The sequence below is a fragment of the Notechis scutatus genome, chromosome 6 (genome assembly GCF_049901735.1).
Source record: "Notechis scutatus isolate UNSWTSFEM ecotype Mainland chromosome 6, rNotScu1.2, whole genome shotgun sequence".
Lineage (NCBI taxonomy): Eukaryota > Metazoa > Chordata > Lepidosauria > Squamata > Elapidae > Notechis > Notechis scutatus.
In genome coordinates, this window is record NC_142014.1 from 51,083,356 (window position 1) to 51,109,310 (window position 25,955).

Below are 25,955 nucleotides of genomic sequence, written 5' to 3' on the forward strand. Positions count from 1 at the left end.
TGCAGCCAAACCAAACTTATTTATTAAAGTCAGATGAAAGTTGCACAATCAAATCTAGGACCAGAAGTGGAGAGGGGGGTGGGGCTTTTTCTATTAATTTCACAAAAATAAAAACCTGATTCCCACTCCCTTTTATCAAAAGTCTATGAAAACATTTCTCTTGTTAAAATCTCAACACTTAGGAGATTTTCAACATTAAAATGTTTGAAGCAGTTGGGGGTGTAAACTCAGTGCTTATTGAAATGCTCAGTTATCGCATCTAAAAGTTCTTGCTTCTTTCCACCACCTGTTAGCTTATAAACCCTGCATATATCCTTTAGAATTGGCACAGTAAGTTTACCCAAAGTGCCTTTATCAACATGATTCCTCACCACCTCTTCAGAGAGTTCCATTCTTGCTTTCTTTTCTGGTTGTTCAGTACCACTACCTGCTGGAGAAAAAATTTGGGTGTAGTTATTTTATCACTCATTTGAAATGTTTTATGTATATATCCATCATGGCACAAAATCATACAAAGCTTCACATTCTGATCTCTTAAAAGATTTTGAGTCTTCTTCAAATCAAGCTCAACTGTTGGTTGATTTCATAGAGATGTCCAGGTAGTTTTCTTAGCAATATTGTGATGGTTTGCCATACAGACAGCATCGATTTATGACAATTTGTTCAGCAGCATTTTGAAGTTACTATGTATTGAACAGACATACGACCAATTTAGCATTCCCACAGGATCACAATCTGGGCATTTGACAACCCATTTGAATTATGACTGGTTGCCAAGACTGCACTATTATGTATGTCATTGCCATCTGCAAACTTCCTCAAAAAATCAAGAACGTACTTATATTCTGAGAAAAAAAGATATTCTTAGATCCCACATTAGAATGTTGGCAACCTTAAAAAGAAAATATGCATTTAAGGACATAATGATCTCTCTGTATTCTTTCATCCCACCTTGTTTTTGTTTTATAGTTTTCCTATCAGGATCATAGTCTGGTGGATAAACAAGTTGTTTAAACTCCTCTGCAAGGCTACCCAGTCGGCCATCCATTAGCTCAACCTTTGGCACTAGAAAGGAAGGAAGACGACCTTAGAACTGATATTTAAAAATATAGAAATAATGGATATTCAATATGCACAATATATTTCTGAGCTTTAAAGCAGCAGGGGCCATGAACAGACCGATAAAATCTGACTGGATAGGAACAAGTACCAATTATTGTTAATTACTGAAATATTTTGTTTTGTAAAATGACATCAAAAACAAAGTAAACAACTGCTTTAAGGAATTAAAGTAACTAATAAATTATAACTCAATAGGGTTTGGGTGTTTTTGCCCCAGCCTTCATTAACTAACAGAAATGACAATATAGATACTTGGAAGGAAACCAGGTAAGAATATTTGGCTAACTTAAATATATCAACAGATGAAGGAAAACTGCTATACAAGCTCATCATGTCTCAAAATTCATCGTACAGATTCGAAATTGTAATCTAGGCTCTTTTTTAAAAAAGATTCAAAATACTGAGACGGAACACTGAAAATTGAGCTCTATTTTTATATTTTATATTTCATTTACTTCATAATATTCATTTAAAAATAATTCCTACGTTCAGGGTTGACAACTGATAAGCATTTAAGCATTACAAATAATGTACAATTCTATCAAATATTTTTACCACTTCTGTAAAAAATATTGTTCTAACGATGTATTCTTAAATGTTTATGACATATCGAAGACCACATTAAAGGCAAATTATATTAAATTATTCTTGCCTGTAAGATCCTCAGCTTTTTCAGGCTCCATCAAATCCAGTGCCAGTGCTTCCAAATTCATATAATGATGTTGTAGTACTGGATTTTCAAAGCTCTCACTTCTGTCAAAATCCAGCAAAAAGTTCCAAGAATGTCATCATGATATAGAAATGAAGATTCAAACACACGTTGACAACCCATTTAAAGAATAATATTCTTCAAACATAACATCTTTCTGTGGGAAATTATCCAGTTTTGAATGCAAGTGTCTATGTCATAAAATGGAAGAACTTTGCTATATACTGTAGTTCTCAAAAAAGAAAAGGCCCAACGTTTTGCTATTACCAATTCAGTGCTCTTTAAGAGAAATCTTTGGTTTTTCCTTGCATTATGAAACAGCTCACATCAGTTAACATTGCCAAAGGAAATGTTGTTTAATGAAAACCCAAAGGTTACTTTAAAAATGTACAATTACTATAGTACATGCATTTGAAACCTATAGTAAGACACAGATCTCTAACGAAGTTAAGAAACTGCTTTCTAGGTCAGAATTTTGTCAAAATTGATACTTATATTTTGAATTCATATTTTCCCTCTCTAGGATGAACACTTAAATATTATATTGCAAGCTTAAATTTGTCCCTTCTCTATAGAAGCAGTTTGGTTTTCTATCCAAAAGTAGGACATTGTAATAGCAAAAACTATTTGTTGTATATATTCATCTTAGATATATTGGATACCAAATTAAAATTTAATTCATTAAAAAGTTGCCTTGTTTGGGAAGCTAGTCTCAGTCCAAATTAAGTTCTGCATTCTGTATCCTGCATTGAGCGAGCAATGACATATGCAGATAGGATGAGATAAAAGAGACTGACTGATTCAAAGTAACCCCCTGAACGGTACAGTTAACTTCACAATACACAGGCAAAATAGGGCATTGAAAAAGATACTGAAGTTTGAAGGTTTGTCTAGTTACTATTTGCTATATATATATATATATATCTTAATTTTTATCTCTATATCCACCTGTATTTGAATCGAAGCTTCTGGATTATTTCCTTCATTTTCTTCACTTGTTGTTGATTAGCTGGTATCTTCTCAGTAAAGTCAACATTTCGTTTGTCATCAGCATAAGGTAGAAAAATGAGATGAAAACCTAAGCAGAAGAAAAACAGACAATAGAAAGCCAAGTCATTTGAAAGCACAATTTGACATTTATTCTATCAACATAATCTCCAAATATGCAGTATTTTGATAAATAATTTACTAAGCTAAATTGGCATCACTACAAACTTTGCCTTGAATGCTTCAATTATTTTAAACTGCTTGAAATATTATTAAAATATTGATTCATTAACTGAATTTTTTTAAATGCCAATAAAGGTGATTGCTTTTGAAGAGATAATCAATGTAAAAAAGACATTAAAAAGGCAGAGTAGAAAGAATTTATTCATGTTTAAATTAATTTTATTAGACACAATTCAGAAGGGGACATATATGTAAACACCCTCCATAGTGGGAACAATAAGCTGAGAAATAGGTAGTGAAGGATTAACAGAATTTTTTTTTTATCCTGCAGGCAATCAAGGAACAATTTTCTTGTTAATGCAGTATACAGTTCATTATATCAGAAATGGATTAAGAATATCCACATTGAATATATAACATACTAGTACATAACATACTAGGTTTTATTTTTAAGAAATAAAAAAACATTTAGTTGGAGGCAGCATTTAAACAACTTTAATTTTATATTACACACACACACACATACACAATTGTACACAAATGCCTATACACACTTTATTACATATATTTAATATTTTTATTAAATTATTTATAAGCCACATTCATTGGTTATTATTAGAAATAATGCCAAATATGGAATTTGAAGATCCTAATTCTTCTGGAAGTTTTACAAATCTTTTTATCAGTAATACAAAAACGGGAAAGGAATAAAATTCAGGAGAAATACCTGCACATAAATTATTTTACCGCATTGCCCTATTATTATTTGATATACCAGATATCATTTTCTAGAATTATTAAAGAATAAGTATCTTTCAAGTTATACTTGTTCCATGCTGATTATAATGGTATAAGCAAAATATCTTATTTTGATTCTGTTTTGAAAAAAAATATCAAATAGAGCAACGCCTCTAAGCCAACCACAAAATAAAATATAACATTTAAATTACCTGCAGGGACTATCTGTACATTCTGCTCATCTAGTTCTTCTTCTTGTGGGATCAGAGCTATAAACCTGGGAGGATTGTTTTGACGTGGTATGTATTTACATATGGCCATCACTTCTTTCTCCAAACACTTTATTAACAAGGCATTAAACAGAGTAGTACTTCCTGTAAACAAAAGGCCATTTTTTGTTAAATTATTATTTTTCCCCTATAATTTGATTAGGGGTTATATGACACAAATAAAGCATATAGAACTACAAAATAGATACATTAAAAAAATAACAAAAGGTGTAGAAAAGAAAAAGATAAAAATAGAAAAGTCAAAAAAATAAAAGAAACTTCCCCCTTTATCCCCAGGCAAGTATAACCAATATCAAGAATGTGTCACTTAAAATAAAAACAACATATCTTCATTCCACATCTTCCCTCACTTTCTATAACCCCATCTCTTAAATCTCACCCCTTCTCTATTAAACTGATCCATGTGAAACTTTCCAAAACCAAAAAAATAATCATCCTCTTGCTATATGTTCCAAAGAATACAAATATTTAATCCTATAATTAAATTATTTTGTTTAAAAAAAGAATCAAAGGACACTCACTGATTTAAATAAAACTTGCTAGTCTGAAGGTCCTTAATTTTTAAAGTAAACCAAATAAATAAATAAATAAAATACAAAGTGATCAAGAGATTCTGTCAAATTTAGAGTCCATATAGATGAGATTAGCAGCTATGAGCAGGATGGAATCTCATGACTCCCAACTGATTGCAAACTGACAACAAAAACACAGTTCTGCTCTAAAAACATCAGTTTTATGGAACATATGTGGGTAAATTGATAATCTCTTTAACTCCCAAGAGATTTGTTGTCTAATTTTTGCAACTGGTTTTTTTTTCAGCCACAACATGCTCCTCTCTTTTAGAAGAACATCGATTTGCCAATAGGCTCACTGATGTTTGGTTAAATTATTCTAATGCTTTGGGACTCTTCAAAATAATAAAAAAGTTATAGTACATTCTCCCCAAAACACATGTGAAGGTTATCTTTGTTTTTTACTTGACCTGGGACCTTTTTAAAATGTAGATGTCAACAGTCTTTTCCCACATTTCCTTTTACAAATCTCTATCATGAAGAATTTCATCACCAATATTAAACCAGACTTCTGATAAATTATATCAGAATCTGGATGGTGGGAATGCAGTTCTTTTTATTCTGTTAGATTTCTCAGTTGCATTTAATACTATCAATCATGTTATCCTTCTGGTCTAGTTGGGACACTGCACTGCAGTAGTACCTTATCTGCTGTAGGCATAATCAATCAACAGTTGTAGAGATAAAAGGTCAAATGCTTTTTATATGGAGTCCCACAGCACTCTGCATTCTCCCCCATTCTATTCAACATTTTCATGAATCTAGTGGAGGAACTCATACATGGATTGTGAGTAATTTATGATTAATAAGGCAATGATACACAGTTATACCTCTGTACTCGGTGCCTAAGATGAAACGTTCTAGAGGACCTTACCCATCTGAAGGCTATAAGATCAGGAGAGGACAAAACAGTTCAGTATGAATGTACCAAAACTAAGTGGCTATTTGTTCAGCAATTGCACGGTGGTTAGTGCCCTCTTGCTGGCTGGGGCAGAATAGCACCCCCTCCAAAGGAGTAGGTCCACAACTGGAAGATGGGGAGGAGAGGGTTGGATTGCCTTAGGAGTAATGTTTTTCCATCACTGCATCAATCCAATACCAGTATTATGGAACAACTTACCCCCCCAGCATTTCGATGGTCCTATTTTATTTTTCAGATTCTACTGAGATTGGTTGTTCTGCTAAACCACTGTTATTTGGGTGGTTTTGCTTAGGTTTACTATTAACATGAGAGTTTCTTCAGTTTTTATTACATTGTATGTTAATTTTTATAAGATGACTTGGATTAAATAAATTAGCAACATGTAATGATGGAAAAAATAAAATTAAAAACTTATTTTGCTAATGACAATTATCCTGGATTCATTTCTGAAGCCTAGAAATTAATCCTTTCTGATTATACCAATAAAATTTATCTCATTCTGGAATTCCATTGCTGTTGATATTGTTGCTGCTACCGTTTCTCCAACAATACGGCCTCCCCAATAGGAAGTCCCAGCATGTTTTATAGGCATGAAATGAAATTAAGCCCCTCCCCAAATTAAGGCCTATATTAAAACATGCGAAATGGGGGAAATGGTGGGGGCTTGCCGTTAGGAATTACTTTTTGTTGCATATCCGATATGGTGCTGCCTGCGCTGACCCTGATAATGAAGAGGGCCCCACCAACGCCGAGGTCAACATCCAAGCCATCACCGCCCGCCTGAAGATGCAAGGGGGGATTAAGTCACTCCCCGAAAAGACGGCCTAGCCATTTTTTCGGGCTCAAAAAAATAAGACCCGGCCTTATTATATGAGAAACACGGTAGTATGTTCTGGAACAGAGTAATCCTAAAGATAAACTGCAGAATATAATTTTCAGTTATAATTACCATTCATTAAAAACTCATCAGGATAGATGAACTGTGCAGGCCTGATATAGTGATATCGTTTCAGCATTACCAAGGGTTTAAACCCAATCAGATACAAGCCTGGTAAATCAAATCTTTTTACTTCTTCTGTCTCTTCTTTCTCTAGCACAATCTGACGATTCCCATAAATCTAAGAAAGGAAATCAGGAAAAAGCAGCTGCTGAAAAAAATGCAGCAAAAATTATCATAGTTGTAAATAAAGAAGCCTATTAGAATCCTCATAATAAGACAGCACCACAAAAATCAGATTCCATACTGACTGTGTAAGAAATAAAGAGAAGAGCAAATATTTTTCAAGTTCATACTTCTACTCCTTAAAGGTTACAAATTCATCCCAATCATCCATTTCTCTCTAAACACTCCTTTAAACACAGAGTGGGATTGGGGCTCATTTTCAACAAAGTAAATACATTTATTGTTGTTAGGGTTTGAGGATTAACCCCTAGAAGAGTATTGCAGCAGTAGTCAAGCCAGGCAACCAAAGGAGAGCGGAAGGGCCCCAGGTATACACACACTGAACACAAACACTGTTTGTAGTTTAAATAGTTTTTAATCCAGTTAGAGTTTAAGCATTGTCATTCAGTCCATTAAGTCATTCACAGTATTTCCATCCAGTAAGACTCACTAGTATAGTCCAAGTTAGAGTCCTTGCAATATCTTTATCAGCCGATAAAGATATCTTCTCCTCCTCGGTTTCACTCTCCAGAGAAACAAACGCTGGATATTCAGTAGAATTACGCAGTAAATCAGCAAACAGTAGCAAACAATAACAGTTCAGTCACAGGCACTCACAGTCAGTAATCACAGTTAGTCACAGCAGCACACAGTTACAGTCAGTAAGCTTTCCAGCTTCTAATGCTTCCTTATATTGTAACTTCTAACCGCACCCTTAATCGGCTAATTGCCTGCTGCATTGTGCTTAAAGTGATAAGCACTTAAACCATGATATCTAAGTTTTATATATTTATTCACCCAAACCATATTTGGTATCAATGTTATACCTAACATACTCCCCTTTTGGGTGAAATAAATATATAATACCTTACAATCTAATCCCATATTTTTCACAACTCTCCTGGTGCTTACTGGCACCTTGGGCTTTAGTAAAATTATCAGCTAAATTGTCCTCCGACATACAGTACTCTAGCTGAATCATCTTACTTCTTACAGATTGTCTCACGTTTAGATATCTTAGATCTGTATGCTTGCTCCTTGTTTTTACTCCAATATTTGTGGCCATTTGAATTGCTGCCTGATTATCTTCATGTATAATTATAGGATAATCTACTGTTATACCTATATCAATTAACATTTGTTTATACATTATTAATTCTGTACATAACAATGATAAACAGGAGAATTCTGCCTCCATAGTAGACAAACTTATATGCTGTTGTCTTATTGACTTCCAGCCTATTAATGTATTACCCAGCATTATGGCTGTTCCTGAAGTCGACTTTCTAGTGTCTCTTTCTGATGCAAAACTAGCATCTGCATATGCACACAGAATTAGATCATCCTTTGGTTCTAAATACAATGAATAATTCATTGTCTTTTAAGATATCTTAATATCCTCTTAGCTGCATTCCAGTGTCTTTCACATGGTGCAGAATTGAATCTAGCCAACTGATTCACGCAGTACGAAATATCTGGTCTAGACCAATTACTAATATAACTCAAACTACCAATTAAAGATTGATAAATCACCTTATCAAACTCAGGGCTTTGTACATCAGTGTTGCTAAACTCCTGACTCATTGGAGTCTTAGCTGGCTTACAAAGCTCCATCTTGTAATCTTTTAGCAATTTGCTTATCTTATCTTCCTGAGATATCTTAAAACCTTTCCTTGTTTTCTTTATATTCAAACCGAGATACTTCTTTATCTCCCCTAATTGTGATCTTTATTCTCTTTCCTAATGATGTTATTATTTTATTTGCTTCATCATTAGTTTCAGTTATCAATGCAATGTCATCTGTGAATAGTAATAATAATGATACTTTCCCATTTGTCTCCCTCTTAAACAGACATGGATCGGCTAAACCAGCTTTAAATCCTATATTGTCTAGTTCCTTTACAATATACTGGTTCCATTCATAGCCTGATTGTTTTAGACCATAGAGACTTTTCTTTAACAACCAACAATCATTATTAGCCTTATTTTCACTTTTAATACCAACAGGTTTTTCATATAAATAATATGTTTTAATGGGCGTGCAAGTAAGCAGTTTCCACATCTAGATGGTTAACTATATAGTTTTTACTAGCTGCCCACACTAAAGCTGCCCTCAAGGTTGCTGCCTTAAGACTAGGTGCAAACACCTCATCGTAGTCATTAGCATTCTGCCTAAAACCTTGGGCTACTAACCTTGCCTTATGGATTAAATTACCATCTTTATCTATTTTTACCTTAAATATCCATTTGCAGCCAATTGATTTCTTTCCTACAGGTAATTTGGCATTTTCATACACCTTCATATCACTTAATGAATTCAGTTCCTTATTCATTGCTGCATACCAACTTTTTTTTTTCTTTAGTAGGATACTTTTTAATTTCTTCTACAGAATTAGGAACTTGATTAATCTGGCACACTGTGTTAGCCTGGTACCTATCAGGCGGTCTAGATACACGTGTAGTTCTTCTGGGAATTACAGGGCTTACAGGAGGACTTTGTTGAACTACTACCTGTTCATCTTCCTCATCCTGTTCAGCTATTGAATCTGTTTCTTCCTTTATGGGCACTATTTCATCCTGTATTTGTCTCTTTACTTTATTTTTAAAGTTACAGGGATAACTAATGGGATTTCTATAGGATTCAATAATTACATCTTTATTGGCATCCTGTTCTAATTTCTCCCATCCTTCATGTTCTAGAAATTGGGCACTAGCACTACATAACACTTTAGATGTGCCTTCCTCCCAAAATCTATATGCCCTATGGTTTGCCTGATAACCAACGAAGAAAAATCTTTTAGCTCTATGTTGCCCTTTTTTTCTGATTTGTGCAGGAATATGCACCCATGCTGGTGCACCAAATGTGTGCAGGTAACTTAGATCAGGTTTCCTGCCATGCCATCTGGTAAATGGAATTTCACCTGTTGTTGTATTAACAACGTTGTTCAATATGTTATTAGCACACATTGTAGCCTCCCCCACAAAGAATCAGGTAACCCAGAATCATTTAACATTGTTCTAACCATTGCCTGTAGTGTTTGGCCTCTTCTTTCAATAAAAGCGTTATGTTCTGGCCTGTATGGAGCAGACTTCTTATGCTCTATTCCAGCTACCTTAAGTCTGTTCTGGAATTTGTTATTAACAAATTCCGTGCCATTATCTGTCACCAGGGTTATCAGTTGTCGTTTAGACTTTCTTTCAGCAAACCTAAGCCAATTGAAAAAATGTTGATATGTTTCAGTTTTGCTTTTCATTAAATAGCAAAACCCATATCTAGAATAATGGTCCATAATGCTCAGTATATATCTAGCACCCCCATACTGGGTTTCTTTGGACCTATTATGTCTGCAAATACTACTTCTAAAGGTTCTTTTGTTTTGAAACCATTTAGCCTATTTGCAAGCAATACCTTGCTCTTATCTTCACAGCAAACATTACAACGCAAATATTTATCACAAGGTTTTAACCTTATTCCTTCAGATAACTCAACTGTACGTTTTAGCATTTTAAAATTTACATGCCCCAAACGCCTATGCAATAAATGGATACATTCATCATGAGGCTTTATATTATTAAATACAGTTTGAGCCTCCCCTTTCTTACTATTATCTAATACATATAATGTTCCATTTAAAGCTGCAGTTACCTTTTTGTTATCTTTTTCAATTATGCAATTATTATCCTTAAAAGTAATTACATAACCTAATTTATCTAATACCCTTACTGAAAGCAAATTAAACTTTAGTTGCGGTACATACAACATTTTTATATCCTGGTTTATGTACGGACAACGTGCAAAACCTTGACCTTTCGCTTTCAGGTTCCAGCCATTTGCAAGAGATATATGTTGAGAGCTTTTAGACATTTTTATAAATTTTGTCTTATCTCTTGTGATGCAGTGGGATGCGCCACTGTCAACCACCCATAGATTATTCTTCATATCAGAGTTGCTAAACGTGGCTAGTTCAAATGCTTTCTTTGGCTTTTTACATTCTGGTTTTTCTCTTTTTGCAGAATCTTGCCAAATGTCCTCTGCCTCCACAATTAAAACACTTTTTAATTGTGTATGCCGTTGAAGATAAATTCTTTTCTTCCGGGTGCTTTACTTTGCTTTGCTGGTTTCTTTCAAGCTTTGAAGATAATTTCTCTTCTTTCTTATCTTCTCTCAGCTCGTCACGCTCACGCCTTCTTCTGGCTTCTTCTAGTAGCCTGCCTGTTATGTCGGTTAATGAGAGGCTTTCTTTTGGCAATACTTCTAACGAAGTCACATAGTCATCATAGCTTTGATCTAATGAAGATAATATTATGTAGACTTGTTGCAGTTCATTAAATATAAGCTCTTTTTCTTGCAAATCTTGAAAAATGCTCTTCATACAGTTTAAATGAACTAACATATCTCCATTCCTCTGAAGATGCGTTCGAAAAAGCTTCCGTGTAAGATTTATATGTGCTCCTACACTGTCCCGAACATAAATCTTCCTGAGGTTCTCCCAGCAGTTTGCAGCATTTTCTTCTCCACGAATATGGACAAGCTGCTGATCACAGAGAGTCAGTCCTATGATGCATAAAGCCTGCTCATTCTTCAGTTTAAAGTCTTGTAACTTTTCTTTATCATCATCATTAGCAGGATCCCATCTACTCACATCTGGTGGGTTTGCTATAATGTCCCACAAACCTTCTCTGCGTAGAAGTAAACTACATTTCATTGACCATGAAACATAGTTTGTTCCATCCAGCCTGGATATCATGGACAGTTGTGACAAATTTACTTGTGCCATTACTCTTCAGATATTTTGACTATTTTAAACTAATTAAAACAGTTTGTTTTTACAGTAATGTGCAACTCACACCAACTCTCTATGCTATATCCTGGTTAGTTAGACTATGCTGCTGGGCCCATAACCAATGTTAGGGTTTGAGGATTAACCCCTAGAAGAGTATTGCAGCAGTAGTCAAGCCAGGCAACCAAAGGAGAGCGGAAGGGCCCCAGAGTATACACACACTGAACACAAACACTGTTTGTAGTTTAAATAGTTTTAATCCAGTTAGAGTTTAAGCATTGTCATTCAGTCCATTAAGTCATTCACAGTATTTCCATCCAGTAAGACTCACTAGTATAGTCCAAGTTAAGAGTCCTTGCAATATCTTTATCAGCCGATAAAGATATCTTCTCCTCCTCCGGTTTCACTCTCCAGAGAAACAAACGCTGGATATTCAGTAGAATTACGCAGTAAATCAGCAAACAGTAGCAAACAATAACAGTTCAGTCACAGGCACTCACAGTCAGTAATCACAGTTAGTCACAGCAGCACACAGTTACAGTCAGTAAGCTTTCCAGCTTCTAATGCTTCCTTATATTGTAACTTCTAACCGCACCTTTAATCGGCTAATTGCCTGCTGCATTGTGCTTAAAGTGATAAGCACTTAAACCATGATATCTAAGTTTTATATATTTATTCACCCAAACCATATTTGGTATCAATGTTATACCTAACAATTGTTATCAGATTTTTCTATGTTCCCTGAGTTCCTTTACATTCTATCTTTTTTCCAGTTATAGCCAGTTACATAACAATTTAAAAATACTTTCAATTTATCTACAACATTTGTGGGAGAACAAATTATGTGTGATAACTAAACAAAACAACAACAACCAGACTGAGTATGGACATTCTCAGACAGTCGAATTTTCTATGACTGGGATTACATCCCCCCAAAAACGGCTTTTAGAGCACACAGTGGTACAAGCCCTACAAGTGTTACAAGAGGTGAAGTAGTGCAGAAAGGTGCATTGTTCATGTTCTTGCATACTCCAAAGCATATTTCTGAATTATTTCTGAAGCACTGCAGAGTCTTAGTGGATACGGCAAGAAGAGTATACTAAAGAATCCCTATTTTGTCCCAGCCCTTAGTACCACACATACAATACTGGTTTTATTTAAAATATATAGAACTAAAATATATAGAACTAAAATGCGCTTAAGCCCCTTTAACAGGTTAGTTGGCCTTTGGATTTGGGGGTAATGGTTTCATTAGTTTTCTTCTTTTTCTTCTTGATGTATTTTGTTTTTTTACTTGTAAGTTGCACGGAGTCATTTAGAATTGGACAATAATTTAATAATTGTAATAATGATTAACAATAGATCATATTTACTTAATTTTCAACTAAGACATATTCAAACAAAAATATTGCCACGAAAGAGATGCATTAAAATAAACCCAATTAAACTATAAACTAAATGGTTGCCAAAAATTTAGCAGGATCTAATCTATTCTAGGCCTAACTTCCTACATGTAAACTTGCCTTAGCAATAGAAGGTGTCTGATTCCTAGCAGTTTTATGAAAGTTGTGCTTGAAGAAAAATACTGTGTGTATGTACCATATTACAAATTCCAGTATTTGGTAAAATATGGCCCAAGAGATGCTAAGGCATGAATTCATCAACTTTTGCAAAGCATCACAGCAAGGAAGCTCAGGTACATAAGTCAGGATATAATGGCTTCTACATCATTATAAATGACGTGATGTACTGCCCCTCAAAATTATTTAACATGGAAAACAGAAAGTTGAAAACATTACCTGAGCTCTTTTGGTGTCACTTGGAAGAAGCAAACTACCTGTCTCTCGATTAAAGGTTCGTGTTTTTGTTTTCAGTGGCTCATTAGTTTCTCTGTAAAGTTTCATCGGAGGCTGCTTGACAGCCTTCTGGACTAAGTTGAAAATGCCAACAGTAAGAATTATATCCTTTCCCAAATATAAATTCAGCCTAAGAATAAATAAACACAAATTTAAGTCTTTGAAACCTTGTACAATACTTTGATTTCCATTTTAAAGAAAAGCACATTATACTTTCTAATCTGAAGACACAATAAACTTTCCACAATTTAATATTATATATTATTTAATGTAACTCTGTTATCATAATTCCTCCAAAGTCTCCCAGATTACCCTGCAAAAAGATGTTTCTTGATACTCACCGACTTAAAGCGCGCTTCCTTGTTTCTTTTGCTCGTACTTTCTTCATAAGATCCTCCAATTTGCAAGACTCTTCAAACTGGATTCCTAGGTCCTCATCATCTGCTGTATTAATGATGTCTCTGTAGAATAAGGAAATATCAAACCCTCCAGGCTTCTTTAGGTTCATTAAGTCAAGGTAAATTCCTGCAATCACAGAATTGTGGGAGGGAAAGAGATTGTTTCCTATATGAGAACCCAGATACCGTTACTTCATTTCTTACGGTGATCTCCAGATATGTACAACATAGCATTTATTAGGTAAAGAAACCTTCAAGAACTAAACAAGAAAAAAGCTTTGTTTTACAAAGCACCTGAATGAGGACAGGAGAGACATCAGAAACCATAAGCTGCAATATGAGCAGATACATAAAACTGAAATATTTCAAGTTTCGTATAGAGAACTGGTGTTCCCTAGTAGTTTCCCATATATTTAGAAAGTCAGGTGTTAGTTGGTTTACCCTCCTTTTCCTGCAATACCCAGGACATGCTGAAATACTTCACATTTCTGGATTGTAGAAAACAGAAGCACTCAATCAAATTGGTGATCAAAATTTAGTCCATCAGCAAGATGATCTAATCATGTGGACATGAGTCTAGGACGTAAGCAACATGCATTCAACTCTTCATTCAACCACAAAAATCTTCCTAAATTACTTTGCACCACTGATCATCTCTCATTTTAAAGTACCTCACATACGCCTCTTTGTAGATATCAAATTGAGGAAATGTTGTTTGCTTCTCTGAAATGAGGTATCACTTTTATTCTAAATTATGCTTCACCTATAATTTGAAATACTAACCTATTTCTCGTAGGTCAGCAGCTTTAGTTCTAGCAAATTTGGTTTTAGTACTATCTTGACCATGAGGGTCATCTTCATTGGTGAACAGCATGATTCTCTTGTGGCTCATCTTGAAAGGGACAGCACTGAAGAGATTAGTACAAACCCAGAGTGCGTCGCCTAATGAGTAGTTGTCATTATGGCCAAAGGACTTTTGGAAGAGAGCTTTTCCCTCTTCTCCTTCATAGCTAGCCAGCTCTAATACTTGTTTTGCCCCTGGTAGGAAAAAAAAATATTCTCAGTTCTCACAAAACCAAAGCAATGAATTAGTGATGGTGCTATGGCTCTAGAAATGATAGGCCACTATTTGCAAATTATTCAATAGTTTGTCCATTTTGTTTCATTTCCAATTCAGGAAAGTAATGTTGTTCAACATGGCAAGATAGTTAGATCATCAATAACTATTTTTTTCAGTTATTAAATACATTTATTTAAAAATAGGAAAAAGGCTGAAAGTAATATTTACAGATTAATAAAATAATCAATGTAGGAGGCTTTAAGTAGAGAACAGCAATTTGTGACAAAATAGCATTATCTAACTGGGTAATCCGATTAGTTATTTGCATTGTTTACCTAAATATTGTTTTAAACAATTTTGACATTAAATTGTAAAACTTGCCAGCCTTCTTCTTAACCTATTAAGAATGTTTTAATTGCATTTCTGTCAACTATTATATTCAGTTTTGTGTCAGCTAAGGAATAGAGGACCCAGAACCAAACCTTATGGCATTCTGATGGAAAACCCAATGAAGATTATCTCTCCGTTTCCTAGGTTAATGATTCTCAAACTTTGTATTACCTATATAATAAATGAATTTGTGTGAACCACTCACTCCCATGAATAAGCATAAAGCTATTGGTATTATTGTTAAATAATAAATACGCCATTTATTTTTAATAATCAACTCTTAATTTATGTGTCACGGAATTTCTCACCTCTGAATTATATCACAGCAATCTCCCACTGCAGGATTTTGCAGGCAAAATAGGTAGCAAAGCCTAAAATGAATTTTGACCATATTCCCACTACAATTAGTTTTTTTTAAATGCAACTGAGTTTATAGTTTCTCAGATATCCTCTTTCATCACAGATACATTCCACATAGTTCCCACTTTACCTGGATTGTTCAAATCCTGGAGAACATATATGTGTTTAGCATTCATTTTATTATTATGCTGCTCTGTTCCATAAAACACAACACCAACAAGGTCCCTCTCATGGCTGATGATTTTGTTCCTGTATACATTCTGAATGCACTGGTAAGAAAATACAAATCAGCTGGGATGAGAGAAAATAACATAAATACATCTAATCATCCTTTTAACAAATGTGGGGTTATAATACTCTATAGTATAAATACTTCTAAAAGTATGGCCATATTATCTAACATTTGATCTTTAGAACATTTATAACTTTAAAAAATCTTATCAGGGAGGTAACTTGTACCAGAAGCCACTGGTCATCTACTTAAGATTGGTGAACAAGTTTCCATATCTTTGGTTCCCAATGTTTCAAACAGGAATGCTCCTCAGAGTTATTAGAGGACCTTTCAAGGATCTTTTGCATATACAGCATATGCTCTGTCGCTGAATAATACACTAATCAAGAAATTAAGGAAATACTGGTTTGCAATCTCATTTCTATTCTCTCAATAAAGAATTCTGTCTTACTCCATGGTACAGTGCTATCACTACAATGCATTTCAGAATCTTTCAAATTTCCAGATGTAGAAAAAAAAGTCATCTTACCTGAATTGCCATATCAAAAGGTGTTAAATTACTACCATCAAAATACTCAAACATGGTTCTTGAGCCATCCACTAAGAAAAGCAAAGTGTCTCGACCTCCATATTTATATATTCCTACAGAGGTAAAAAAAATGTTGCATTTAATGTGTATCATCCTATTTATCCAATCCAACTATCCTATATTCTTTAATTATAACTATCACAGTGATTCTGGGACAAAGGATCTACATTCCTATACAGCACAGAAATTTGATGCAGCTTTGGGGGGAGTGGGGTTAACTCAACAGTTTGCTCATGATGCAACACACCATAAGACAACAGCATTAGTTTTATTTAAAAGCAATTTAAAGCAGCCTGTTCTATTTGCTCTGATTTTTGAGCAATAATTATAGTAGATAAAAAGTTACCAATGACCCTATCACACCTATACATATACTTTGGAAAGCATACATTCTTTGAATTAACATTGTGTCCTTCCTATATAGGCATTAGGGTGGCTACTGTGAAAAAGCCTTTTGTTTTATCCAGTATGCACCAGTGTATGTTTTAGTTTTTCAGGACTCTGCACCAACATAAAAGAGGCACTTCACATAAGAAGCAAAATATTACTTTTACCACTTATCACGTTTCACATGAATGTGATAAGATGCCTAGTGTCCCCATACCATTGTAAATTAGTTGCAAATGTCCCTCAATGCAGCGTTTCTATCCAGCAAATTAACAGCATATGCAAAAATGAATCTTACCAATGTTTTCAGCTGCTTCTGCTTCTGCTTCTTCCTCTTCTTCCTCCTCTCCCTCATTTCTGTAGTAAGATACCCAGTTTGACATGGTTTTCCTGTGTTACTACAAAGAATGAATTATACAGATAAATAACTTATAACAAAGAGAAATGTTCCTATATTCAGACTGGTTTCCATAGACAGAAGTCTTTCCAAATATGCAAACATGAAGATGTTCATGTATTCTACTTTTGCTTCAACTCAGTCTCCCAGCTCTTAAATATATCCATCAAATCATTATTTTTTCAGTAAACAGCAACACGTTGCACTATTTGCTAAAACATTACATGGGCAGCAGTAATAGATGACATAATAACTGTGTACAAGGCCCCTAAAATATAAAGTTTTAAAAATAAATAACAATAGCCACAGACTGACAGAATCTTAGTCATTTACTCATTTCATTTTTGGAAAGAGATGATCAGTGTCCTGCACCAAAGAGATTAATAACTTTGCAAAACTCTGAATTACTGTAAACAAAATATCCCATTGAATATTGTTAGAGGAATAAGTAAAATAAGACAATAATACATCTATCATATTATTACATGTTATAATTACAATTCCTAACATCTATACCAGTTATCTTAAGATAGCTCATTCCAAGTTTGCAAAATACAACAGTATATAGTAATAAGAACTACCTTCAGCTTAACAGAGAAAATGCAAGCAATTTAAATACTTATTCAGTCAGCAAACTGCTGTTAAATTTTATGATAGCATGCCTTGAAAAAATTATTTTGTTATTTTTATAAACTTTTATTTTTTTATCAAATTTCTACATCACCCATCTGAACTGGCTCAGGATGCTTTACATATAATCATACAAACATACCCTCATGTTGTGGCTCCAATTCTCAAGCCTGTGCTGTTAGAGAAAGAGGACTCGGAAGATGAGGAGGAGGAACAGGGAATGACTTCCTCCCCAGGACCTTCCTCTCTGGCAATGCCTTCCTCCCTGATAATGCCTCAGGTTTCATCAGACAACCGAGAGGAACAGCCTGAGATTAATCAGGAGGAAGGCATATGAGCAGCCCGCAATCTGCGGAAAAAATGGCTGAAAACCCGGCGTCCTGCCGGGGTGTGCAGGCGGTTGGCCCGTCCTGCCAGCCGCCGGGCCAGATCAGCTGGGGCCGACAGGGAGTCAAGAGGAAGAATGTTGGCTTGATCCTAGGCAGCGCTCGTAGGGAGAAAGCGTGGAGCAGCAACGCAGGAGGCGTGGGAGGGTCAGAGAGTGAGCTGAGTCATTAAGCCACACCCCACAGGGGATAAAAGTGGGTGTGTTGTCGGCCGGAACTTTGTACAGGACAAAGTTTGATCTTACTTCAGGTTTTCTTTGTGAATGATTTTTGTGGTCTGCCTTGTAATTTTCTGTAAGTAGCTTTTTACTTGTTATCAGTTTGGACTTGGCAGGCAGAGCGTGTTGGAATGCCAAGGATGTTATCAGTTCCAAAGAATTAACTCTGTGAAGCCCGAGCCAGCCTGTCTGCCTGCCTGTGTTTGTGTGAGTTTGTACTCTTTCATCTTTTGGAAAGAAGAAAGGTGAGACAGAACACCCTCATATAAAAAAGACAATTAAAATAGTTAAAACAGAATTAAAACAAAATTAAAAATTAAACAGTGAAAAGGTTAAAAAAAATAACAGAAGGAGCTCCTTCAAGCCACCAGCTACTTAGAGGATTGGATGCCAACGTTAGATCCACCCCCACACACACTATATAATTTGGCAGAACCTGATCTTAAGGTTCTTCTGAAAGGCTAGAGGAGTGGGAGCCCATCTCACCTTAGGGGGTAAGATGTATTGTGGGGGGGAAAACAACTGTTTTGCTTTACATTCATCTCCAATCAAGATTAGCTGTTGTTTTTACATTAACTTGCACAGCTTTTAAAAGCAAAAACTATTAGACAAGAAAACAGACTAACAAATCGGAATCTAATTTCAAATGTACTGAGCTCCTGAAGGATAAAGACATTGACCAAAAAAGTGCATTGACAAAAATCTGTATTTTCAATATTTATATCCTAGATAATACAGCATGCATTTTCATCCAGCTGTTTCCCAAGCATTTGAACAGGAATACTATAGTAATACTTCTGCAATAGTTTCTTTGTGGCTTTGGTACGGTCACACAATCACCTACAGATCTGTATTGGAAAATCTCATGCTCTAAGCAAGGTTTTCCAAACTTCAACTTGAAAAACTTATAAGACTAACAATTTGAATTATTCTTAGCCTTTCCCATTCTTTTTTCACTAGTTCAGTAAGATTTAATCTGTCAGAGGCTCTCAGGTCCTTGAAGCTATTGAGCCTTCCCATCATATCAAGTTATTTTATTTGTATCCCAGCTTTACTATTTTTACAAATAACTCAAGGCAGCAAACTTATCCAACACACCTTCTTCCTCCTATTTTCCCCACAACAACCACTCTATGAGGAGAGTTCAGCTGAGAGAAACTGCAAGGTCATGCAGCTGGCTTTCCTGGTTAAAGCGGAACTAGAACCTACAGTCTCCCGCTTTCTATCCTGGTGCCTTACCCACAGTGATTTAGCACTATTATGGGCCAGGCCATTGTTTGAAACTACATTCCAACTGTATGATTCAATTTTATGCATGGTTATTTTGAAACTATTTGTAAGACTTTTTTTTTTTTTGTAAATTGGATTGTGAGCCTGACTGTGTTGTACATCTTTGCTGAAGAGGAAAATTTGAATTATGTCCATCCTCTTAAGAAACTGCAAAAAAAGGAACTGCCAGAAACCCTGCCATCCTTCAACTCCCCAAATTTCTCTTTTTGAAAAGGGGCCACGTGGGAGAGATCTTCCAAGCACCCTCAACAACTCCTCCAACTCATCTTTGTGTGCCTGAAAAGAGGCCGCGAGGGAGGAGAGCTGGCATGTGCTGCTCCTGCTTCTCTACGTGAAAAGACCGGCCTTTATTTTCTTACTTCAATGTTGGTAGCATATTGCTTTGCCTTAATATTTTCAAACCATAAACCGCTATTACAACACTGCATCAAGAAATAAAGAAACAGCGTGAGCCCAACTATTCACAACTTCCGTCGTTTCAGGCCCTGCCTCATTTGCTGCCGCAAACGGGCAGAACCTGTCGACGGAATACCTTTTCTGTGGTCCCACGACCAGCACCCCATCTCCTGATTCGGACCTACCGTCGATAAAAAGACGGCGTTCACGAACAGGTCTTTTGCAGAAAGTCCACAACTGTCCAGGTTATTCTTTCCTCCCCCGATGGATTCCAGCATGGAAACCTGTCAGTCACAACGAATCTCCGCCCCTTGGGGGGATCAAAAAGATAATTCAAGCGGCGAAGGAAACGCAGGAACGGTCGTACACAAGCAAGTTCCAAATGCCTCAGCAGAGTAGTCCTTGTAGTCCGATTAACCGCAAATATAAAACGAAGAATCGCAGAGACGTCCGAAATTCCGATTGCCAAATCCTGTAGAGCAGAGGTCTCCAACCTTGGCAACTTTAAGACTTGTGGACTTCAACTCCCAGAATTCCTCAGCCAGCTATGCTGGCTGGAGAATTCTGGGAGTTGAAGTCCACAAGTCTTAAAGTTGCCAAGGTTGGAGACCTCTGCTCTACAGGATTTGCCTTCCGTTTAAGCCCGATCCTTATTTTTTGCCTTACTTGCTGTAATTTAGTACAGCAGTAGAAAATCTTTTTTCTTTTTTCTTTGGAGTCTCGATGCGATTACAGAAGCCAGAGACCTCTTGAAAAAGTCGGTGAGGGGAGATGATGTGATGCAGTTGTGAGAGTACCCCTTTTTTTTTTCCCCTGCAATCTGAAAAGCGTCTCAGATGGTCGGTTTAAGAAAACAACTGCTTGTATTTAAATTCGGTGAATTTAAAAACTCCGCACAGAAAAAAAACCACATTTTTCTTGGGGATATTTGATTAAAAAGCACACATTATCGTTGGTGCCAACCTTTATTGAAAAATTGGGAGAATAACATACCCAATCATAGTTATTCTAAAAGCCCTTTTTGCCGATTTACTGCTTTAAAGGTAGCACCTAGCCCACCTAAGCTGAAAAGCGACTAAGGTCACGCTCAATTAGTACACGGAAAGTAGATCGCCAGGAAATCCCCAAAGAACAGAATGGACTGGAAAATCGAAAGAAGAACTTGGAAGGAGGCAGCATCAACAACCCATTTCTTATCCCCAATTATTATCATTGCATTCCGGAGCCCATAAAGATGCCAAGAGTCGAATTCGACTTGAAGGGATTTTACCCGTTTTAACGCAGGCAGATTTTAGCGGCCAAGAGCATTTCACGGTGTAAGACTCACCTGGCAAACAGAACGCGTCATTCTTATCTATTTCTAGTGAAAGGGAATGAAGTCTCTTAATGATTTCATTCTACCGCCTTCTACCGCGCACCAACCCCGGTGAGAAACCCAACCCCCATAACACGCCGCCCACCAACTACCTAAACTGTTACTTCTGGTTAACGTCTCGATATCCCACCCCTTCCGCACGTTCTAACCAATAGCACGCGACAAAAACGGGCTCGCATTGTCCTCAATGATGCCGTCCACATGGAACAATTGCGTAAACTCTTTGGTCCCGCCTTTCTACTGTTCAGCGCCGCTCCCTCACAAGAGGCCCAGTGACAAGCGGTTTATCTCACCTTATGGGGCGACGCGTGCGTGAAACGAGCCTTCCCCTCGCCGCCCCCCCATCGCTCCTTTTCAGTCACCTTCTGTCAGCCGGTTAGTCCGGCAAATAGCAGTCGCTGCCGGCAGCCGCACCGACTAGGCCAGCTGTGCTCCTCTTCGGCTTCTCTCTTCTCTTTTCCCCAGCGGCCTCCGCCAGAGAAGGGCGAATTGGTCTGGAAGTTGTTTTTTTTTTCCCACCCCCTGCAAGCTCACCTTCCAATGTCATGGACTCGCCTCCGATGCTGCACTCGGTGAAGCTCTACGTGTACGACCTATCCAAGGGCATGGCTCGCCGCCTCAGTCCTATCATGCTCGGTAAGAGCGGCGAGTAAGACAGGGAAAGCCGCCGCCTTCCTCAATCTGAGTGATAAGCTGAGGGGGAAAGCGGACGGGGGATGGCTATCCGGCCAATACTGCTTTTACGGGGGAAGAAGCGCCTGCTCCAGTGATGCAGGTCTGCGGGAGCGAACGAGCCAGTCAGTCTCTCTCCTGGCTCCTAGACTCCTAGGACCTGGAGAGAAACGGTGAGAAAAGGCGGGGTTGTATTTCCCTTCCCCCGCCCGATCCAGGCGATGCGCGGGGCTTTAACCTGCCCGGCCTCTGACCTGCGTCGGCTATGTAGTAAGGGGCGACTTTAAGGCGCCCGATGCCTTTGCCTAGCCTAGTCACAACTTTTCCCGCCGACACAAAGGGAGAGGAGGAAACGCTCGAAACCAGCTGTTTCCCAGGGTCGTTTAAGGCAGGGGTCTCCAACCTTGGCAACTTTAAGCCTGGCGGACTTCAACTCCCAGAATTCCCCAGCCAGCTTTGCTGGCTGGGGAATTCTGGGAGTTGAAGTCCGCCAGGCTTAAAGTTGCCAAGGTTGGAGACCCCTGGTTTAAGGTGCTTAAGGTGGTTAGATGGGAGTTCAAAAAGCGTCTTTTTTTGAGGGGTGATAATGGAACCTCTAAAAGGAAACACTTTCACTTTTATAGGCGAGTTACAGAGGCGACCAAAAATTACCTCCAGGTAAACAGAATAGTCACTATTGTATTAGGATATCCCTAAACCAGTGAAAGTGACAATTGAATAAGACACTTGTTATTTATTATTTTATTAATCAAATGTATATACAGTAGCTGCCCATCTTCTCCCAAAGGGGACTCACACAATAAATAACAAAACATCCAATATAAAACAGATAAAAACATAAAAACTAACATCTGCGCTCATTATCAATCAAGCTACTATTTCATCAACTCTGGTTAGCATTTTTAGGGAACTATTTAAATTTTCCACAATGTGGGTCTAGTTCATTGATCATGTCCACATATGTATTGATTATGTGAGGTTTTGTTCTGTAACTACACTTACCTTTATCTCTTCCTTTTTCACTAGATGTTTGCTTTTTTATTTATTATGACCATCTTTGTGTACAAGCTGTGCTTGATTTCTCTAATTTTCTTAAATCTTGTTTTCCCATTTGATTATCCTTCATGTATTTAGATTTAGATTAGATTATTTAGATATAATTTCTTGCCTTTCTCAGGAATTCAGTGTTTAACTAGGTTTTTTTCTGTTGCTGTTGCCTTTTCCTTTTGCCAGTTTTCACCAATTTTCACCAATTTTCAGACATCTTTTGCTTCTGGCAGCATGGAATATTTTAATTGCTTCATCTGTATGAATTTGACATACAGTATAACAATATGGCAGATTTCTATTAGGGACTCTGTTGAATTTAGTTCAATAAAATATATTTTATGCACTCAATTTATATCCCACCTTTTCCAAAGGCAAACCTGTACTCAACTTTTCTCTGTAACAACCTTGTGAGATAAATTGGGCTAAGAAAGAGTGAGTGGCCTAAAGTCACTCAGTGTGCTTCAGTGACTAAGGTATATTAAAACCTGGGTGCCTCTGTTTGTAATCCAACACCTTAATCTGTAAATACAGAGACTCTCATGTGAATCTCTTATTTTATCATCACAGCCCATTGCTGTGACATATTGCTGAGATTTTGGCTTGATTGGTTTGTTTCCTTTCTTAGTTGAAGTTGGAGGTTCATGATCTGAGCCACAGTCAGCATCATGTTTTCTTTTTACTGGCTGAACATAACTTCTTCATCTGTACTTGCAAAATATGTGGTCAATTTTATTCCACCTGGAAACATTCAGTTGTATAAATTGTTTATATTGGTGAAAAAAGTATTTCTTATGAACATCAGATTATCATGGCAGAATTCTGTTAGTCTGTTATCTGCCTCATTTTATATATCAAGGCCTAATTTCCCACACCACTAGGCTTTAGTATCCCAGTAGCCCTTGAAGAGACCACATCCTTTTTTGTTGTATTGACAAGTTATTGCATGTCAAGATACAACTATTCATTTTCAGCGTCCTCTTCACCTGTGGGATGCAGGATCATCTTAACATTGAACTTCTTAATTGGAACTGGAATTTAAATCGTCCTGTCATTTTTTGAGTTGTATTTTGAATTTTGTTTGCACTGGATTTAACACTTTTTTGCTAATAATTATAACTATTTCATTTCTTGTCTGATTTTCTTGTTCACTGTAGAATATCTGGTGTTTTTTTATGTGAAGTGACTTATTCCAACTTTACAGTTTTCTAAGTCCCAGAATGTTTGCATACAGACTTGATACTACTGCTCTGATAACATCCTTTGGTTCATGATTCTAACTTTTTTTTTTGTATCAACTTGTTTGTATGTATATATGTGCATACATACAAACACCTCACAAATGTATCTTTGCAGGATCAAATTTGTCTTTTGTCTCTGGGCATACAAGCACGTGAACATTCTATCTGCCTTAGTCCAGCCACATGATTATCATCAATGCTACACATAATTGTCCTCTGTTATTGTCCTACTGGTAGTTGTGAATTTCATTTTGTTTTCTTGGTAGAATAGTGGAGTGAGTTGCGATTCTTTCTCCAGTGGATTGTGCTTAATCTGATCACTCATCTATGATCGCTAACTGTTACAAGTGTCCTTCTGGGAGTATGCACTCCCAACTGTTCATGACATAATTGGAATGTACAACCTTGTTTACTGCTACAAAGTGGTGAATCTTGAAGAGTTAAATCACTTAATTTCATATATGTATTTTAAATACTGTACATAAGATTTAATCAAACTAGTTACTTTAACTACTGGCCTATATCAGTAACTTTCTGTCTGATGTAACAGAGTAGAATTTTTATTAAAATTAATTTCTGATCAGTAAAAGTGGCAACCAGAACAGCATATGATTTTATATGATCAAATAAAATGACTTTATATCACTGTTGGAATAAAATCATGGAACTGAGAAGAAACAAACTAAGTCATCTTATCTTTAAACTATTCCCACACTATTGATGGATTATTATTTTTAATCCATAATATATATATCCATTCCTGATATCTGCAAAACAGCACTGAACTTAGATATTCATGTTGAATTTTTATGTATCCTCAGCATATAGATTTGCATTTGCAAAGTAAATATTTAGTGATTGAGGGATTTCACAATACTTAAGTCCAAAAGGGATAATTTTTCTTAAAAATACGACAGAATCATTTACTGTTTATCAAAGTGCTGTACTTTTAGTAAAAGAGCAAAGCGTAAACATTAAACCATTTCATAATTTTTTAAAGTTCACTTTCTTACTTTCATTCATATCTGAACTTGCACTGTCATTGTGATGAAGAAAAGTGTCGTCTTAAGTAACTCATTTGAGTTTCAGCAGAATTGCAAGTTCCTCCCACATCGAACTCTGTTACTAATTAACAACAGTCAGAATACATAATGAAAACTGCTTAATTTCACAACAGGTGGATAGGCTTAACCATAGGGAAACTCTGAGTATCTTAAACCAAGCCAGTCCAAAAATGCTAGAGAATTCCTGGATGCCTGACACTCACGACAAATCAGCCACTAGCAGGCACATAGACATAAACAACATCTGCATACAATTCAAAAGAGACAACCAAAAAGCCAAAAAGAAAACAAAAAAGAAAACACCTAACCAGCAATCAGCATCCAGATGGGCAGAGATTAACACCAAGATTAACTTTTAGCTAACAGTCAAGAAGCAAACAATACTCCAATCAAGGAACTGCTAAATAAGCTAACAAACAGTCCAATCAAGGAACCACCAAGACCATTCCCACCAATACAGACAGGACGAGCCAGTACAGTAGTATATAAAATGAGAGCAAA

General features: G+C 36.4%; 2 protein-coding genes across 13 annotated transcripts in view; one reads left to right on the forward strand and one right to left on the reverse strand.

Annotated features, from left to right (window-relative positions):
• XRCC6 (X-ray repair cross complementing 6) lies at positions 1 to 22,105 on the reverse strand. 12 transcript variants are annotated; one of them, XM_087968246.1, is made up of 14 exons: positions 21,965 to 22,104; positions 20,241 to 20,365; positions 17,037 to 17,136; positions 16,292 to 16,404; positions 15,661 to 15,799; positions 14,504 to 14,758; positions 13,664 to 13,847; positions 13,266 to 13,452; positions 6,473 to 6,641; positions 3,952 to 4,113; positions 2,780 to 2,909; positions 1,775 to 1,875; positions 952 to 1,065; positions 1 to 427 (listed from the first exon to the last, which is right to left on the reverse strand). In XM_087968246.1, exons 3-14 carry the CDS (start codon positions 17,119 to 17,121, stop codon positions 228 to 230), a joined length of 1,839 nt encoding a protein of 612 aa, XP_087824372.1. In that variant the 5' UTR covers positions 17,122 to 17,136; positions 20,241 to 20,365; positions 21,965 to 22,104; the 3' UTR covers positions 1 to 227. The 12 variants fall into 12 exon arrangements, with proteins under 12 accessions (XP_087824372.1, XP_087824365.1, XP_087824370.1 ...); XM_087968239.1 differs by having other exon boundaries at positions 1 to 430; XM_087968244.1 differs by lacking the exon at positions 21,965 to 22,104 and adding an exon at positions 21,383 to 21,583.
• Positions 21,942 to 25,955, forward strand: part of DESI1 (desumoylating isopeptidase 1) — a 15,097-nt gene continuing 11,083 nt past the window's right edge. The window contains exon 1 of the mRNA XM_087968253.1: positions 21,942 to 22,066. Within this exon, the coding sequence (XP_087824379.1) occupies positions 21,976 to 22,066 (91 nt within the window). The 5' untranslated portion in view covers positions 21,942 to 21,975. The remainder of the gene's footprint in view (positions 22,067 to 25,955) is intronic.

What these genes read in the sequence shown, in the direction of transcription:
- XRCC6 (XM_087968240.1), bottom strand. Translation starts at nt 17,121, where the DNA reads ATGTCAAACTGGGTATCTTACTACAGAAATGAGGGAGAGGAGGAAGAA. An exon ending in TGCTGACCTACGAGAAATAG is followed by an intron (nt 13,848 to 14,503) that starts GTTAGTATTTCA and finishes CTGTGATTGCAG; the next exon opens with GAATTTACCTTGACTTAATG. An exon ending in GTGACACCAAAAGAGCTCAG is followed by an intron (nt 6,642 to 13,265) that starts GTAATGTTTTCA and finishes TTCCTTTCTTAG; the next exon opens with ATTTATGGGAATCGTCAGAT.